The 18,586-nt window shown below is 39.5% G+C and overlaps 1 protein-coding gene across 1 annotated transcript in view; it reads left to right on the top strand.

The window, feature by feature from the left end:
• Positions 1-208: 208 nt before the first annotated feature.
• The window catches only part of BAIAP2L1 (BAI1-associated protein 2-like 1), a gene marked incomplete at its 5' end in the record, with an annotated part of 28,396 nt that continues 10,018 nt past the window's right edge, over positions 209-18,586 (top strand). The window contains 3 exons of the mRNA XM_009077741.1: positions 209-284; positions 3,625-3,711; positions 18,477-18,538. Coding sequence (XP_009075989.1) covers positions 209-284; positions 3,625-3,711; positions 18,477-18,538 — 225 coding nt within the window. The remainder of the gene's footprint in view (positions 285-3,624; positions 3,712-18,476; positions 18,539-18,586) is intronic.

The following is an 18,586-nucleotide window of genomic DNA, read 5'->3' as shown; positions in this document are numbered from 1 at the left end:
ATTTTTGCTGATCTTAAATGCTCAGTTTCTTTTCCCTTCCATCCTTTGCTCTCCTCTGTCCCCCAAGCAATTTTCACCCATCTCCTGCCTTTCCAGATGTTTGCTGTACATATGAAGCTTCAAACTAGACCTGAGTGACTCTGACAGAAATACTTCCATGCACTGTGGAATTACCTCGATAACACAAATTTTGTTTTTTCTTCACCAGAATGTTATGGAACAGTTCAATCCAGGACTGAGGAATTTAATAAATCTGGGGAAGAATTATGAAAAAGCTGTTAATGGTAAGTTTTCTAGGTGCTAACTTCAGGAAGAATATTTAAGTTTCATTTAAATATACATATTAGATATGAGGGTTGTGTATAAGCTAATTTCCAAGTCAAACTTTGGATGTGTTTAATTAAGAGAAAAAAAACCCAACCAACTAACAAGGACAAACACACAAACCTATGTTCCCTCTCCCCAACCTTTTGGGTTTTTTCCACTGTCCTGAAGAAGCTGCATCACAAACACTTAAACACAGAGCTACTGCAAAATAAACTGAAAGTGGCTTCAAATAAACCCACATTAGAATAATAACATAAATGGAAAAAAACCCCAAAGTTATGTAAATTAGACGTTTGGGTTTTTTCTCTGAGATGTTTCACATTTTTAGACCTGTGCACATCTGTGAACAGAACAACCTGAATTATTGTGAGTTGGAGTGGATTGATTGACGATTTTTTTTGTTGTCCATACTAATCCTGATGTTATCATTTTAATGGAGTCAAAACTGGAAAGAATACATTTGACTCCAAGAGCCCAATCTCTCAAACTTTTGGAATATAGCTGTTTACTTCCACTACTGACTTCAGAGACTCTGAGAAGGGATTTCAAGGCCTGGGCTCTGGATTCCCAAAGCCTACAATGTAGGACCTGTTGGAGCTTGCTCCATTTCACCTCTGCAGACCTGTTGAACTGCTTGGGACCATATGAAAGCAATGTAAAATCTCTCTCATTTGGCCTCACTCAAGCCTATGGCATCTCTTTCCCCTGCATGTAATCTAGTACTCTGAGCAATGTGATGCTGCAGAAGTAGTGCATAGCCAAACAGACATCGAAATCTCTCTTCATGCAAATTTTAGACCAAGCTTGAGAAAAAGATAAAACCAAAGGCTGCTGGAGGTGAAAACAGGGCAATGTTGACTTACTTATCTGTGGTAGTGCCTAACCTGATGGGTTAACATTATGGTTACCTGACACCTGACCTTAGGAATTACAGGTAGTACCAGAAGTAATAAGTGTTTCCATATATGTCTGAAATATTTTTATACCAGTTTCTGAGGGTTTTGCTTTCCACATACTGTGCTGTTGATACGTTATTGCAAAGCAAACTCAATTGGAAGAGGCACAACAGAGCTGGAGAGGGTGACGGGTCTTGTGTCCTAGCACATTTGCCTTTCAGAGCAGCTGATAAAGCACTATCTGCCAACCCTCCGTTCCCAGTGAATGTTTGCAGTGTTGCAACAAGTGTTGCAAAGTCATCTTTGGACTCTCATAAATTGTTAATGTTTTCACCATCCCTTCTGGCAAACTCAATTGGAAGAGGCACAACAGAGCTGGAGAGGGTGACGGGTCTTGTGTCCTAGCACATTTGCCTTTCAGAGCAGCTGATAAAGCACTATCTGCCAACCCTCCGTTCCCAGTGAATGTTTGCAGTGTTGCAACAAGTGTTGCAAAGTCATCTTTGGACTCTCATAAATTGTTAATGTTTTCACCATCCCTTCTGAGGGGTCTAAATCATTTGTAACAAGAAGTAAATACTCTGTTGCTAAACAAATACTTTGCAGGTTTCCAAAGAAGTCGGAGTAGGCTGACAGCGAAGAATTTACAAGAACTCCCAATAGATTTAGAATGTATTTTGCTACATTTTGAGGAGAAAAGGTCAACCCCCCTTTTCTGCAGAAGTAGGTTACAAGCCATAGTACTGGTGAAAGGGCTGTACAAGCAGAGTTCTTGATTTAGCTTGATTAGCACAGGGGAAATCACACATTTTCTTCATGTTTTACTGCCTGTATTAGGAGAAAAGATTGACTTGGGGCTGTCTTGAGAAAACACAGGCAGGAAGAGTTGGACTGGCATCAAATCTTCTCATGCAGGTGGCACACTGGTCCATCAGTAGCACCAGTATAATTCTTCTCTTCAGAAAGTTTGAATACAGAGCACCTATGAGAGAGCTTAGACAGAAATCAGCCTTGTCTGATGCAGCAGAGCCCCAAAAAGGATCTTTGTTTCATTTGGAAGAGTTTCAGGCCTCTCAGTGAATACACTGTCATGTAACCAAAGATGTCATCTTACTAATAAGAGCTATAAAATACAGACCTATAATTGGCAATTGCCAATTCTATTCCTTTCAGAAAAATATAAAAAAGTATCCTAAAGTCAACAGTGAGAGTTTGCTTGGCATTCACTTTAGGTCAAGAATGTACTACTACAAAAAATTATGAAGACTAACTTCGCTAAGTATTTTTCACTGCCTTTTGCATTAAAACCTTGGCAATTTGTCCTTGTTATTTCTTTCCTCTGTGGTGTGAAGATGCAATGCAACCACTGCAGATCTACCTATGTGAAATGTTTCTCACTGGCCTCTCTGCAGCTGAGTCCTGACGTTTCCATGTTCACTGTAGCAAAACTGGCTTTAACCAGGAAATGATTAACTGGAAATAACTGAAACCTTCTGATATATAAAATGAACTTACTGGTTCCTGTAAAACTGGAATTGAACCATAAATAATAAGAGGGGAAACTGTTGGAGGTGGGGTGAGAGGTGAGCATCCAGGACCTGTCTTTTTGGTTGTTAAACCTTCAGGTTTCCTCTTAAACTGTATATGCACCTGTTGATGAGGTGTTTATGGCTAAAAGTTCTTGGAATACAGATTTCTGTGCCATTCTGAGTTCAGTGATGAAGACAAAAGTAGGTACTTTCCTGGAGTGTCAGAATGACTCTGCAGAAATTGTATATATCAATGCCAATTTTCCATGTTTCACCAAGAAACCAAAGATCTTCCAACATTTAAGCCCCCTAAGTTGTCAAACCATGTAAATTAGAATAATCTCCTGAGCACTGATGGTATGTTGGCAATTAGAAACGAATGCCAAATGAGTTATCTGCAAAACCTGAACATCATCTTTGACACTTAATTTTTGAAATTTTAGCATTACATGCTAAAGGCCCAAAATTTCCTTGAAGTGGAAAAGTTTGTGTTTATAAGTAGGAGCCTCAGATTTCAATGTGTTGTTTTGACAAGGAATTGTACTTGTCATTGCAGGATACAAAGCCTGTACAGTGTTATCCACAAACCTCCCCACTGGAGGCTGATTGCCCCTGGGTATGCCTGGAAGTTGGAACTAAATAACAGGCTGGAACTACATTAATATACTCTGGTGTGTTGTCTTTGACTCCTGGTTTCACAAATCAGCAGGTACTACAGGGACTTGTGTAACTTTCTCTGATAGCAGGATTTTCTTATTGCCACACACCTCTCTTAATGTGTGCCCTGGATTCCAAGACTTCATAGGATCATAGTTTAATTAAAAAGGAAAATATTTTGATTTTCTAACACTTGTATTTCCCCTTTCCCTCAGTTATGGTGGTGGCTGGAAGAGCATATTATGATAGCCTTGCAAAGATTGGGGATATACCAGCTGACTCTCTAGTTTCTAAAGAATTAGGTAAGTGAAATTTCATTTTTTAAAACTTCAAAATACAAATTTTGTTTTTGCTTTCCTGCTGGCACTTCACAGAACCAATGGGAAGTAGAGAAGGATCAGCTGAAGTATGTTTTGCTCTTAAATAACACATTAATAAGGGATTAGATGCCTTTCCAGTGTATTATTTCTTGAGACTCTTAAAATCTTTTGAGAAAATCACCTTTTCCTTTACTTTTGTGACTATATATCTGTCTATGCACTCAAAGCATTTGTTTTTTAAATTTATATAATTCTAAAGTAAATATGAAAAGATGTGGAGCTTGAATTTTAATTCAGAGATGAATGTTGAAATATTTCTGCAACAGACTATTGGTAGGAGGAGTCCTAGTGTGTGAGAGCAGTTCTAAACTAAACCAACTTCCTGGATGAGTTTCATTGTGAAGAGTTCAGGTTTACCTCACTGCTTTTGACCAAGGGTGTCACTAAAAGTTCTCAGGTGCATTGTATTTATTTTCTAGTTGAGCTTTTGAAAGAGGAACTGTAGGCTCAAAGATGGATTAATTTTACATGCATATAGATCTACTACAAGTTCTGCACTTTCCTGGAGATAATTTCTGAATTTCTGAAGGATCAGCAGCAGCACTTCACCTTGACAGCTTCACTTTGGAGGCTGAGCAGTGTGATCAGTGCTAGGCAAAGGAGTACAAAGCATTCATAGTATTTCTGATTAAAGACTCTCACATCAATACAAAACAGAGAAGTAGGAACTACACTACACAGAAGAACTATTTATTTAATGCCTTCATTTGCTTTTTGACAAAAATAGCTTGAAGTGAACTTTCGATTCTGTAGGACTCTTCCAGTGATGTGAAATGCATCTGCTCCTCTAACAACAGTTTGTTAACTCAGCTGATCAAAAAAGAATGGAGTTAGAAAAATTTTTAATGGCTCTGGTGCACTAGAATTGAAGGGAAAGATTCTTGTTGAGCAGTGGCCACTGTTTTCTCTGTGCCTGCATACATTTTTATGATCTGTTCTGAAACCACTTCTGTGTGAGTGGAACTTGTGTGCTGAAAGCCGCGAGGGAGCGGCCGAACAGCAAACAGCACAGAGCAAACAGCCTGATGGAGGTGCTTTGTGTGTTTGCTTTGCAGCTGTTTACAGAAAGCAGAGCTGCTGGTGTCAGACTATAGAACAAAGTGGAGAGAAATGACTATGCAAAGTCTTATAAAATACCAGAAAATGCAGTTACAGGTTCTGCAGTCAGGCAGTGGCTGCAGGGAAGCAATCGGTGTGGGATCATCACAGGACTGGGGGATATTGTCTGCTGCTTTGAAAATATTGTCATTGGGTAATTTCGTCCTGAACTCCGAAAAGAACTGTTTTCTCTGTTATTTGGGACGATACAGAATTGTGATTAAAACTATATTTTTGCTTAACTCTTCCCTGCAATTATAAACCCTTTTCTAGACACACATCCTGCTTCATGCTCAGCCTCTCACACTGCTCTCTGATCACCTTCTGCTTTAACTGTTACTGCAGGAAAATCTAGTCTTCTTAAGGAAAACAGTAACTCTGGATTTCTTCCAGCATACTCTCGGATAGAATACTTAATTTAGAGATAAGGACAGTCAGTGAACACTGGAAAAGGCAGGATAATGTGGTTAGGTGTCTCTGAGAGATCATTTGCATTTTCAAGAGAAAGTCTTACAAGTTTTGAAGTTGGGCTGCAGTCCTGAACTATTTACCAGAGAAATATGATACACCCAGATGTCTCTGAAAGTAGCTGCTTAAAAAGAAAGAAAGAAAAAAAGGAATTTACTATAACCTTTTGTATTATAAGACTGTTAGCTGATGCTGAGCAGTATGGGATGTGTACTGACCAGATCAAACTTTTTTCCTTCGTGGACCCTGTAGCCCAGGGGAGTTAGCACAGGTGTGGTATTGTGGAATAAACTGTGGAATTCTCTCTCCTTTGCCAAAAGGCATGTTACTGACCACTAGCAGCTCTATCATGCATAATTCTTCTGTTATCTTTGCCAAAAAAGGAGGTCGTTTAACAGTTCAAACCCAAACCTGCTGGGTGACCTGGAGCATGTTTACTGCCAAGTGTGATGTAAAGATTGGTATCAAACCCACAGCCAGTCCTTCCTTCTCACAAGGAAACTCAGAACGTGGCCTTCTGAAATGAGACAGGAAAATGGGTACCAGCCCCACAGCAGGGGAGAAACAGGAATAGAGAAGAAACTTTTTTAAATAGAGGGTAGAATGCATAGAGGATGGATAAGTAGTAGGACAAAAAAATGCACTAAAAATGCCAGAAAATGCTTTTTCTCTGTGGAATGGGATTGAAGCAGAAAAGGTAAACAAGAATGAAATGGAAATCTGGATATTCCAGCTGATTCAGAGCTTTTGTACCAAGTGTCTCTATCTTTCAATCTGGATGAAGCTCTCTGAATTATTTGAATACAGAATAGCTTAAGTAAACTGAGGAAGTAGAAGACTGTACTGCAGTTAACACAATCATTATGATAAGTTGATTTAGTCAACATTCTTTCTAATTTCTTATTTCATAGAATCACAGAATTTAAGGGTTGGAATGGAACTTACAGGCTGTCTAGTCCCAACCCCTGCCCTGAGCAGGGACACCTCCTCACTAGATCAGGTTGCTCAAGGCTCATCCAGCCTGGCCTTGAACACCACCAGGGTCAGGGCAGCCACCATGTCCCTGGGCAACCTGTGCCAGTGTCTCACACCCTTTCCCTGAATTTCTGAGCTTGTAATCCCTCAGACTTGGCTACAAGCATTTAGGAACAGAACCTGAATTTATGTGGTTCAAGTTATTCTGCAATAAAGAATTTGCATATCTTTTTCTTTTTCCTCTAGGCACCTTTTGATTCTAGGAAGAAAAGATAGGAAACAAGAAACTACAGGTTTAAAAATGTTAAGGTTTCATACTATTCAAATTTCAGCATACCACAGCAGCACAATTGAACGTGTTTCAATAATGCACTAACACCAATGTCATGTAGATGCTACACCACAGCATTAAAATAGTAACTCATGGTGTGTTGCTAATGGATTTTGTCTTGCCCAAAACACAGGTTTGTGAGACTGCTCCTCTAGTAACAAAGGCTTTGTAGCCTTCACTTGCACAAGGAATCAGGAAGTGATTTCCTGCTCACCCATGGAATACCACTTCTCATATCTTCCCAAACAGCCTTCCCAGCACCTGCAGTTATTGTAGTTATATCTCATTTTATATTGTGGGTGTAAAGTCCCACTTTGTTTGTTGTGTAGCAACAGCATCTATAGCAGTCACCCACAATTACATTATGGAATACATCAAGAACTATGAAGCGTAAACTATTAATTGCTTATCAAAATAGTTTGTTTGGACAAGAAAGAAAGTATTACTTTGCATTGTCTTAATCACTGGAACTAAATTGCAGAAGGTCAGTATGTTAAAACAACAATCAAATGAGACAGAAATCTGTTCCAATCTAATCCAACCAAGAGTGATAATTTATTTCGATTGCCCTGGGTTATAGGCTTATTTTTTCATAATCTCATTCTGTTTAAACTCTACCTGGAAACAGGTTTGCAAAAGCTTATGCTCATCTGTAGGCTAAAATGTAAGAATTTGGAAACATTCGGGTTCTTTTCAGGAGAAACATGCTGGTTAAAACCCACTACAAATAATGTAGAGAAGCAAACACTGAAGTAAGGTTGCTCTGTTTGTGGGAGTCACAAGATGGAGAGAGGTGGGGAGAAAAGACCTCAAACTTCTAATGGTGTGCATAGGAATAATAGTAATGGAATTCTTGCCTGACAGAGGATGAGCCCTGGACTTGATGCTTGAGAGTTAAGGCTGATAAACCATCAGTCAGCAAGAGAATAAACTAGCTATGGTTGAGGAATAGGCCTGAACTTTATCTAATAGTGGGCATTTCTTATGGATTTTTTAGTAAGACTAAGTTAAAGCTCTTGAGTAACATCTAACAGGTTCATAGAGATCCTTTGGCAACTGTTTCCTAGCTTTTTGTAAAGCAAATTAACAATTGACATGTACATGTAATACCAATAGAATCAGTAGTGTGAGGTTCAGTCTGTAGAGTTCTGATTTCTGTTCTTTTCAGTGATAAGCACTTCATTTTACATTTGCAATAAAAAGAAACCCTGTGGGCTTTTATCTCTCTCCTCATTTCTGTTTGGAGAAACAAGAGACTTTCTGTATCAGAAACTGAGCTTTAAGCAGTCAACTCATATAGAAAAACTTCTGGAGCTGAATTGGAAAATTCTGACTTTGCTACAAAGAACTTATCTAATTGCTGAAAAATTTCTGGTCAGACTGTAATATAAGGCAGTATCTTCTTTTTAAAAGACTGTCTTGCAAGTATTTGTCATTCAAAGCTATCTATTTTCTTCCTGATTATGAAGCAAAATTGCTGCTTCAGCAGGTACTTCTCAGAGCTATTAGCACTCTATTGCTAATTCTGGGATGTAGCACTTGTGTCACTCTTACTAGTGACAAAGCCAAACAAAAAAAGAGAAAATTCCATCATTTAGTTTGAATGTGGATGTAGCTAGCTGCACTTCCATTGAAAAAAAATTAAAAAGGGTGGGGGTAGAGTTGTTGGCTAACTTTAAGGTATACATTGACCTGCTGGAATCCTATTCCACTACTCTTAGAAAGATGACACCTTGCACTCTTCCTTCTCTGGCTCATTTCAGCTACAGAGGAGAGATCTGTCACCTTGTCCCACCTTACTTACTGTGTCCTGTCAGCTCTTCCATAGTATCACTGTGCGCCTGTTGGAACAGATCGTGTTGGACAGAAAGGCAAGTGAACTGTGCCAGCAGCTACAGAACCTTTAGCACCTCATCTGGGGGAAACTTCTGGGAAACCAGCTCAGAGGCTGCAGTTTAAGTAGCTAGAATCAGGCCAGCTTTTCTATGGAGCATTAATAAAACACTCTTATGCTATATTTATCGTGGAACCACATTGGAAGAAGCCACTCCTGTGTTATAAAAGGAAACTACACAGAGAGCTGTCTTGCAATGGAAATATGAAGCAGTTGTGGGAGTTTTTCAGGAGTGCAAGGTTTTGTATCTTCCCATTTACAATAACATTCTGAGCTTGTGCTGTATAGTCTCCAATCTGCTGTAAGAAAGATGGAAGGAGATGAGCCAGCCTTGGGGTGAAGTTTTAAAATATTTCCCTGCTAACATCCAAACAGAAATTACAGTCGCAAGAAACACGGTGAACAAGAGGTGGTTTGTTATTAAACACAACGTAAATGCTTACAAATGGATGCTGCAGCTTGTTCTTATAGGGCTGACACTCCGAAAAATTTGGTCTGTATGCCATTATGTTGGTGTAACTTCTCTTAAAAAACTTTACAGATAAGGTGCAAATTGTCTGGTTCCAGAAAGGGCTGATGGGAGGAACAGCTGTTCTCCCCCAGCTGGTGCTGGCACAGCAGGCAGGAGGCTGCTGTCCCTCAGCTGATGCTTAGCAATCACAATTTTTCTTTCCCACCAGCCCCAGGTACATCTGTTGGCAAAGAAATTTCTCTACATAGCCTGCGTAGAGAAAATATACTTATTAACATCTCACTGAGAGAAAGAGCTGGAAAATAGAAAGTAAATAACAGCATTGTGAAGAAAAATGACATCATATTTGTAACTGGCTTGTAAATCCTGCAAGGAAAGGTCTAACTATATTTAGTCTGTCCAGTCAGCTCTTCCTGATGAATTATTCCTCAACAAAAAAATCCCGTACCCATTGTAGATGGATATCCCTTGGAGGGAAACAGGGAACCAAAACCAGTTGCCTTGGGCTTCTGAGAAAAAGACTTTTATCAAAACTGTTGACTCAGTTTGGGTGTGGATTTTTTTTTTTGACACTGCTAAGCCTGTGGAACTCAGCAGCAGTTACAAAGTGCTGTAATGACAGTTGCAGTGATTCCCTGCATTTTATTGCATTTCATGTAACATTTATAATGATGACTTAAGTATTTATTCTCTGTAGTACTGGAAACCCATAAAGAACTTCAGTTTGTGCTGGTTACTATGATTTATTTGTTCCAGTCCTGCTGTAAAACAGAGATTAACTTTCTTGTATGATCTTCCTTAACTAATCTGCCTAAAACCAGCAGAGCTTCATCCAGGCAAGTTCAGGCTTGTGGTTGTATTGTAACTCATTTTCTCTGCACTCAACTTGTGTGCAGATTATGAGTGACTTGCTCAGCACCACATATGAAAGGCTGTTGTATATTAGGCTTCCAAGACCCTATGGAAGATCAGTCTCTGGCATTAATACCTTAATATGTTGTGGGTTTATATGTTTGGATTAAAAAACTCAAATGCCTGCAGCAGTCTTTGTCTATGTTAGTAATGGAGTAACAGGTGGAAAAACAAGTTTGTCATTTTTCATGCATTATTTATGTGGCCTATGCTTTTCCTTTCCTTTTTTTAGCATTAAAATATAGTTTCTGTGCTTACCAATCATCTGAAACAAAATGAATATTTCATGTTAATTAACATCTGTTCAATGGTATAGCAGGTTGAAAAAAATTCTGATCTCTGAATTTTTTTGACTAAGAGATCAAAATGGTTTGGGAGAGAAAAGGGAACCAGACTGAAGGTTGAACTTTGCTAAACCTGCAAGAAGGTCACATTCCTTTTGAAAATACAATGGAAGCTAATATTTTTGTTCCATTTAAAATGGGAAAATGGGAGTATCCCACCAACTCTTTGTTAGGAACTGCAATGATAGGACAAGGGGTAATGAGCTCAAATTGAAGGAGGGGAAGTTTAGGTTAGATATTAGAAAAAAGTTTTTTACTCTAAGGGTGGTGAGACACTGGCACAGGTTGCCCAGGGAGGCTGTGGCTGCCCCAACCCTGGCAATGTTCAAGGCCAGGTTGGATGAGCCTTGAGCAACCTGATCTAGTGAGGAGGTGTCCCTGCCCAGGGCAGGGGTAGGACTAGATGATCTGTAAGTTCCATTCCAACCCCTAAAATCTATGATTCTGTGAGCTCAGAGTAACTGGAAGTTGTAATGGTCTTGATAATCTCATAAGTATTCCCTCCTGTCAGGTCTGTGTGGGAATAGCTAACAGATGAGCAGCTCATTGTGCACTTTATAGCATGTAGTGCATGGTATGAATTGTGTTATGCTTTTTAAAATCACTTGTGTCAAGCTGAAAGAATTTGGCATTAATTTTAGTCTTAGTAAAGTATATTTGAAAAGCAAGTTGATCCTTGGGTTTAACTGAATGGGACTTACAAACAGTCATAGACTGTCTAAGGTATAAAGAGCTGAGGAGTGTTTTGTCTCTTTTAATACTTAAATATTCCAAAGTTTTAAAGAAAAATAATAATTTTGATTCAAGTAATCTGAATTCTGACTTACATACTGGTAAAATACTTCATTATGTGGTCCTGTGCTATTTTCTTTCACATGATCATCAACAAAGTTTGAGGACAGAGAACAGATGACTCTGTAGTTTTGATCCTGGACTACAAAAGGCAATGCCATCATAAGAGGTGTTAGGCTACTGGAGCAGAAGTGAACTGTGCTCTATCCCTTCATTGTTTGGCTAATTATGAAATGAGAAGAGGATTTGTGAATAACAGGATTCTTTGGTTCAATTTCTCATGCTGAGAGCAATGTATAATCTAGTGCCAGGGAAGGGTTAAAGAGAGTATTGCCAAGTGTGTGTCAGTGAGAGACAGGTATTGTATGTGGATCTTACACATGTACATACAAATATCTGTGTTTCAAAATAAATGTTTTGGGAAGGACAGAACTTAGTGCACAGCATCTGCTGTACAATGGCAGAAGTTGCCTTTGGTCCAGCAGAAGTGAGTTGTACCTAGAAAGTAGTCTGTGCTGGCTAAAACAGCTGTGGACTCCTGGTCAAGTATGCTGGCTGTGATACAGCTGGAAAGAAATCATTTGACTGGCTAAAAGCAGAAGCTGTAGTTTTGGGGGCTTTTCGTTGGGTTTGGTTTTGTTTTTTTTTTAATCCCACCCCATACACACTCCCCATCCCACTTGATTTTTTCACTTCAAGCAGATGAAGTTTTGACTGTGATCAAAGACACATAAAAACTGCATGGGCTAGAACACATTTTTCGCTATGGAGCCATAAGAGGAACACAACAGTGAAATCCTATGAGAAGGAGCAAGTAGAGCCCTGAGTTCATCAGGCCCTAACACCATCAGTGCCCAACTCACAAAATTAGCAACAGTGTCCGGTACAATCCTATTATTGCCTACTGGTTTTGTCTGGATGAAGAGAGAAGATACTTAGACTACTTAGACTTAGGCATCTTCCAGGACTGTTTATCTCTTCTGTATCAATAAGACTGTAAAGCATCTAAAAGGATTCCAATATTTAGAAGCAATGGAACTTGTAAGAAAATAGTGATAAAAATGAGCTATGGAGAAACTGAAACTTAACTCTGAGCATTGAATCAGTTTTAGATAATTGCTTGAAATATTGTGTGCTAACTTTGGATGACAAATGATGCTTTTTTAGGCATCCAATAGTATCATAACATTCAGTTTCATTCCTCATGGTTCATGATCGATATCACTTTGGGATTTTATTTTACTGGACTGCTACATGAACACACAGATTTCAGCCATTGTGTCTTGGAGGGTTTGTTCATTCCCCTCAACCTGTGTTTAATCTGTTTTAAATGAACTAATTTATTTACTTGTTGTATCATAGAAACACTTCTGTTGTTCACAGCCCCAGTGACAACTCTGCATATTTTAAATTAAAAATTAATCTCAGAATGCCATTTAGAATGTGATGTTCTCCTTTCTTCTATTTTTGTTTAATTTACAGACTCTATTTCTTTGCTGCTTCAGTAAAACAGAGCTACCTGCTAGAGGTGCTGCTTCAGGGCACTACATGTAGCACGTAGAGTGGACTTAAAATACTTTACCACACTCCAAAATCTCTTCCCCTTTTCTCAGCTGTAGGCTTTGTTCTTTTCCTCCTTCCCCCTCTGCAGTCACCTTCACAAAATGGCACTGAATGGTCATGTGTCAATGCCATTTTGTAAAATGAAGTAGAGAGAGATTTACTCTTTGCTTCCTATTCCCTGTTCGCTCATGCAGTAAGGAAAGGCAGACTCGACCTCATCCTAGTGATTTATGTGCATATTAGTATTAATTCTGCAGGTAAGGGGGGGAGTGTATTAAAGCTTTCTGGACAAATTGTATCAGAAGCAAAGTGCAGTTAGAGCTGGGCAAGTTCTACATTAGTTTGTCCTTCTTTATGATTTGCTTCTTTCACAATAAATTCCATTAAGGCTTTTTGCCTTCTTTAAGGCATCTGTTGCACAATGAAATCTTTCCCATCACAGAATGATAGATTTAACACGCTTGAAGCTTAACGGATGTTTTATTCCATCCTATTTATTTGTTCTACTGTATTCCTTTGAAACTTCCTATTTTGCTGCCTTCCAGGGGCTACTGGCTTCAAAGGACTTTGGTTCTAACTTTCCTGTGTCATAAATGCCTTTCTTCTGGGCAAAGGGTGACTTGGAGGAAGGAGCATCTTGCCAGCAATGGCATCTAATAATACACTTGGACTATATTGTCTCCATGTGTAGCTTTGACTCAGCCTTTCATTCTCTTGTTTAATGTAAATAATATGTGGCTTCATCTCTAAGACACAAAGTTACTCGACCTGCCCTGAATACAAAATAGGACAACAGGAGGTAAATGAGTGATATAATTAAGCACTTTGCCTGTTCCCAGACATGTAAAAGACTAGTAAGAGACTTGAAATTTTTCAAGAGCAACCTCCCCTAAATAAAACAAAACTGAAGCATGTTTCAAGTAAGCTGATGCAATTAATCCTGTTATTGGTTCTAATGTAGCTATCTGGTATTTGAAGAGGTTAAATGATTTTGTTGGTAGCTGTTGGTACTTGTTTCTATGACAGAACTCTATTGATTGAGTTCCGTATTTGTTTCTGACTTGAACAAATTCTTCTAGTCTGCCATTCGTAAGAACAGTCAACATAAGGTGAAAAGGTAAATAACCTCAACAATCAGTCAGGGCAAACAGTGAGGTTGAAGTGTAACTGCTGCCGAAGTTCTGACCTTACAGCCAGTATTTCTCTTAGAAACTGCTTGCCTTGATTTTCATCTCCTGTGCAGACAGGATTTCAAGGATGTCTTCTTGCTTAGGGGATGCTGCTCATGGAGAAGTAAAGGTTACACCCTTTGGGCTAGTGATTTTATTATTTTTTTGGTAACAAAACCAACATCATTAGTGGAATTCTAGTCTGTCTTATTTTCTCAAGAGGAAGTACATATACAACCAACAGCCTTGGTTAAGCCTAAAAATGTCACAAATTCCTGAAGTTACAGCTCAAAAGATCTTTCTACCTGTGCACTGAACCTATTTGAAATGGAAATAAATTTCCCATGGAACTTGGGATTCCTGTTCATGGTCATATATCAGATTGCAGCTGTATTATGCAGTGTAGTTTCATGAACCATATATGAGAAATGTTTGGTTTATTTTTAAGTCTTTGAAGGTATTTGAGTTGTTCCCCCAAAATCCCTTTCTGAAAGGGATTGTTTCTTCTCTTCCCTCCAATGCACCTCTAAAGTAACAGCAAAATGTCAGAACAAGTATCTGTGAACACGTGCAATGTTTCTGTGTTTTCTGAAACAAAGTGGGAATATTTAATGCATACCTACATTTTTTTAGTCACAAAGATTTCATGTTCAGGGTGTGGGAGATGGAAAGCAGGAAAAAAGTATCTTTGAAAGGCAAGTAGTTCAATAATTGTGTTTATCATCAAGACAAGTGGTTTGGGTTTATTAATTCATTGCATAATCTGCTGCCTGAAACTGGTTTGTTTACATTATGGTTGCCACGAATTGGACTTAAGGGGCCTCTTATCATGTGCTCTGGTCGTGTCATTATGTTTGATAGGTTTGGGGTTTGCCAGTAAATGATGACAAGGTTAATATTTGGTTATTGTGTGTTATGAGCTCTCCTACATAAAACCTGATCATGAGCAGTTTTAATACATAGCAAAATATTTAACTGATGTGAGAAAGACATGTTTGTCTTCACCTTAAGTAGTTTTCTGTACCTTTTTGTGAGAGGAATAATTACTGAACATCAGGGCTCAGCCTTAGGTTATGCTGCTATTAATTCAGAGTAACCTGTCATCTTTCTTAGAGCTATTCTATAATTCACCATGGTAATTAAAATTCAAATATTATCCTGAAGCTGTTCAATTTCCATTCTACTTGGACACTGTTACATGTAGACTAGGTGCTGTTTTGTCTTTCCAGAATTAGCTTTCTACAAAAACTTCTCCTCTTGTACTAGTATTATTTGGGAGGACCATCAAAATGTGGCTAACCCGTTAGCATAAACTGGCAACAAAGAAACATGCTATGTGTTCACTGTGCAAAATGCTCTCTATTTCTTCAAAGTGCAGAATCCGATATATAATTTAAATCTGAATAGCTCCGAGTGTGCTTACTATGGGTCCTTTTCATGTTTTGGATCAACATTTGGAAAGAGGAAATGAAATGGGTGAGCCAGTACATGCAGTGCCTGTGGATTCCCGGGGCAGGGAGGAGATCCAGCATAAAGTGGCTTTTGCCTGATGTATAGCACAGGGAGTCTTTGGTTGGGAGAAAAAGAAAACGCAATTAGAGTCACAGTCACTGCTATCCAAACAGGCTAGTAAAAAGTGTTCTAGAACACTCCAAAATAAACTCCAAAAATAATCCAGCACAAACCATGTAGAAGGAAGTGCAGTTTTAAAAGTTGTATTCATTTCAGAACATGTTTTGGCAGTATTTTTTGGTAAGAGAGATGAAAAAAAAACTTGTTTCTAACCAGTCAAAGCCCCAAGACTTGAGGCTGCAGTGAGTGAGAGCTGAGAGGGACAGAAATAACCCCCCGTGCGCATCAGGTTTTCCAGTCTTGTGGCCGCAGGTGAATGGGTGTTTTATGGGGCAGCTCCACGGCAGGACAGGCTGAGGGAGGGAGAGAGGGAAGTTGGGAGGGAGGGAGGGAGGGCAGAGCCACACGAGAGCTCAGTCAGTGCCTGACGTTGTTGAGTGTCTGTCGGTGCCTGGAACACTCGTGGTGGCTGCAGTAGCACTGCCAACTATTAGCTAAGTGCATTGCTTTGGCAGCAGATGCTCAGAATGGACTTTTTACAAAGAAAGAGAATAAGTTCATGTTGTAAGTACGAAAATCTATAAGGGCAATTATTTCGAGGGCCATTTGGACACTCACCCTGAATTTCTGTGACTTCCCAAATAACTTTCTAGTCTGCATATACAAACCCTAAAATTTTATTTGTATTTCTTGATTTTTTTCCCAGCTTTCTTTTAACATTTTCCTTTTCAAGCATTTACAAACCTATACTAACTTTCAAAGCTAAAGAGTCTAAAATGTATCTGTTCAGTTGACTTGGTGACACAGAAACACTATGGTCAAAGTGCATTCATCTCCAGCCTTAAAATAACAGGACCTCGTCCGTTACTTCAAGTGTTTGTGTAACTACATTGTATTTACTTTTCTATTGCGTATGAGCAACTAATTACTAGAGTACCTCTCAGTTCTCATAGTATTTATGTTTCTGTAGTCACCAGCACCTTTAAATATGAACAGAAAAATCACAGCACTGTGTGGGCTGTACAGAAGGACTCAGAAAAACTAAATATATATTTAAAACAACACACAGCACCTGTGTCTCTGCCATCCCTCGTCCTGCATTGAGCTCCTTTCAGGAGTCAAGGGGTTGTCTGTTCTCATTGTATTCTGATTCTTTCTTCTGAGTCTCTTGTAGCCTGTTGTGCAAAGAGTCATAGAGGTGAGGTTTAGGGCATGAAGAGAGTCCTGAAAAGTCAGGAGAGATGTGTTTGCTCCTGAATGACCTCCTGTTTCCCTATAAGCAGTAATTCAGAGCCATATTTTACATTACATAGTTAAAGACCTGCTGTATCATCCTGCTTCACAGGAGAGAAGGTTCTTGTTTCAAAGAAACCAAGATTTGGGATGATGTAACTTGGGAATGATGGACTGGCAGGAAAGAAAGGTGTTAACATACCCGGGCGCATTGAAAATGCTTCTACTTTATGTAGGAAGGATACCAAATCACTAACCTGCACTTTGGGGAGACAGGTTTGGATGCCTGAGAAGATGAGAAGGTTCTCATTAACAGTTCTGTCATTCATTTTATTGAGCCACATTTTTTAATTATCTACATCGTCTGGGAGCTTTTCCGAGCAGCTGAAGGATCTGAAGCATTATGGGATAAGTTTGCTGACTAACTCAAGGGTTCTCAGAGTATGGATGACAGGAAACAAGATTTGCAAAGCATGTTGAACAGTTAGTACATCCTTTCATTTTCAGCTTGAAAAAAGAAAACTGCAATTGCACAAGGTAACAAATAGCAGGGACACACAGAGCAGTCCCATGCAGGGCCTGGCAGTGATGTGCAGCTGGAATCCCAGTACTGTGGGTAGCTCTGTGGGCCTGTCTGGCACTAGCACAGCACAAGTGCAGGTTAAACACTGCAGGCACCCGTAGGGCAAACACAGGGGGGACAGCTGGAAGGTTGATTGAGGGATAGATGGATTACTGAGGAGGTGTTTCAGTGAACTAGCTGTGGAGCTGAACCTGCCAGCCTTGCTGTGGAAATGCAATGCCAAGAAAACACAGCTCCAGTTAGGGTTTTCAGATGTAGCCCAGTTTGGGAATCTGATGGTGGCCCTGGCACTTCCAGTGTTTGTAATGGCTCCTAGTTGGGAGCTGGTAACAGGTCTGATTTGGGTGAAGTCAAACTGGGCACTTGAGGGCCCTTCCAACTCCTCAGCAGTGTGTTGCAATCTCCCAGGCAAGGCTGACACACACTCAGTGTGTCAGTGCCAGGGCGAGGAAGGGAGTGGGGATGATGTGGCCATGTGTGCCAGGCAGGGTGATGTGTTTGGCTGCACACAGGGCAGGACCACAGCAGGCAGTTTACATTGGTTTGTGCACAGAACCACACCCAAGGGATTGAGGGATTTTCCCTCTATATCCTCCTGAAGCAAAATGAAACAATTCAGCTTTTAACTGCTCAGTTCAGAGTAAGATGGGTAGGCTTGTGCTGGAAGACAGCAGAGCAGAACTGGCATGTTGAGGATCTGCTGAGAGGATGCTGAGAATTCTGCTTCGTGTTGGCTGTTGGTTAATGCCATATGGTCAGGCCGTAACCGCTGATAAAACAGAGAAGGAATTCATCAGGGTGTGTATCAGATCTGTTTTAGCAGGTGTGCTCTGACTGAACTGAAAGGTTACTTTGTGGGTTCTGAAGGTGCAGTTATTCAATAAACACTGAAGTCTAATTTTCAGACTAAAGCAGAGAGCAGCTATTTGGATAGGAATGACTTGTGTGCTATTCTCTGACTTGGCAAGAAATGAGGTTGTTACTAAACCAATAAGAGGTATTCTGGAGAGAAGGAAGTATTTATTTTGTCTGGCACTCCATGTCCCTTTTGCATAACAATGCAGGATTAGTTATTCTTCTGTCACTTGGGAGCTGCTTGGTTTGTCTGTGGCCAGAGCTAGTTATTTAAACTGCTGTGATGAGCAACAAGAAATTTCCTATCCCTCTTAAATAGAGTCTAGTTAATGAGTATATTAGTTAAATGTATTTTATTACTGCTCTTTGTTAAATAACTTCAGAACTCTAGGAAAGAAACCAATATGGTTGTGTGTTTATCAACAGGCCAAGTTCTGGTAGAAATTTCAAGAACACACAAGAAACTTAATGACAGTCTAGAGGAGAGTGTAAGTTAAACAATTTCTTTTTCTAAAACTCATTTTCCTTTTGAAATT

This window comes from Acanthisitta chloris, unplaced genomic scaffold (genome assembly GCF_000695815.1).
Source record: "Acanthisitta chloris isolate BGI_N310 unplaced genomic scaffold, ASM69581v1 scaffold43366, whole genome shotgun sequence".
Taxonomy (NCBI): Eukaryota; Metazoa; Chordata; class Aves; order Passeriformes; family Acanthisittidae; genus Acanthisitta; species Acanthisitta chloris.
This window is presented reverse-complemented; position numbering and strand designations above follow the sequence as displayed.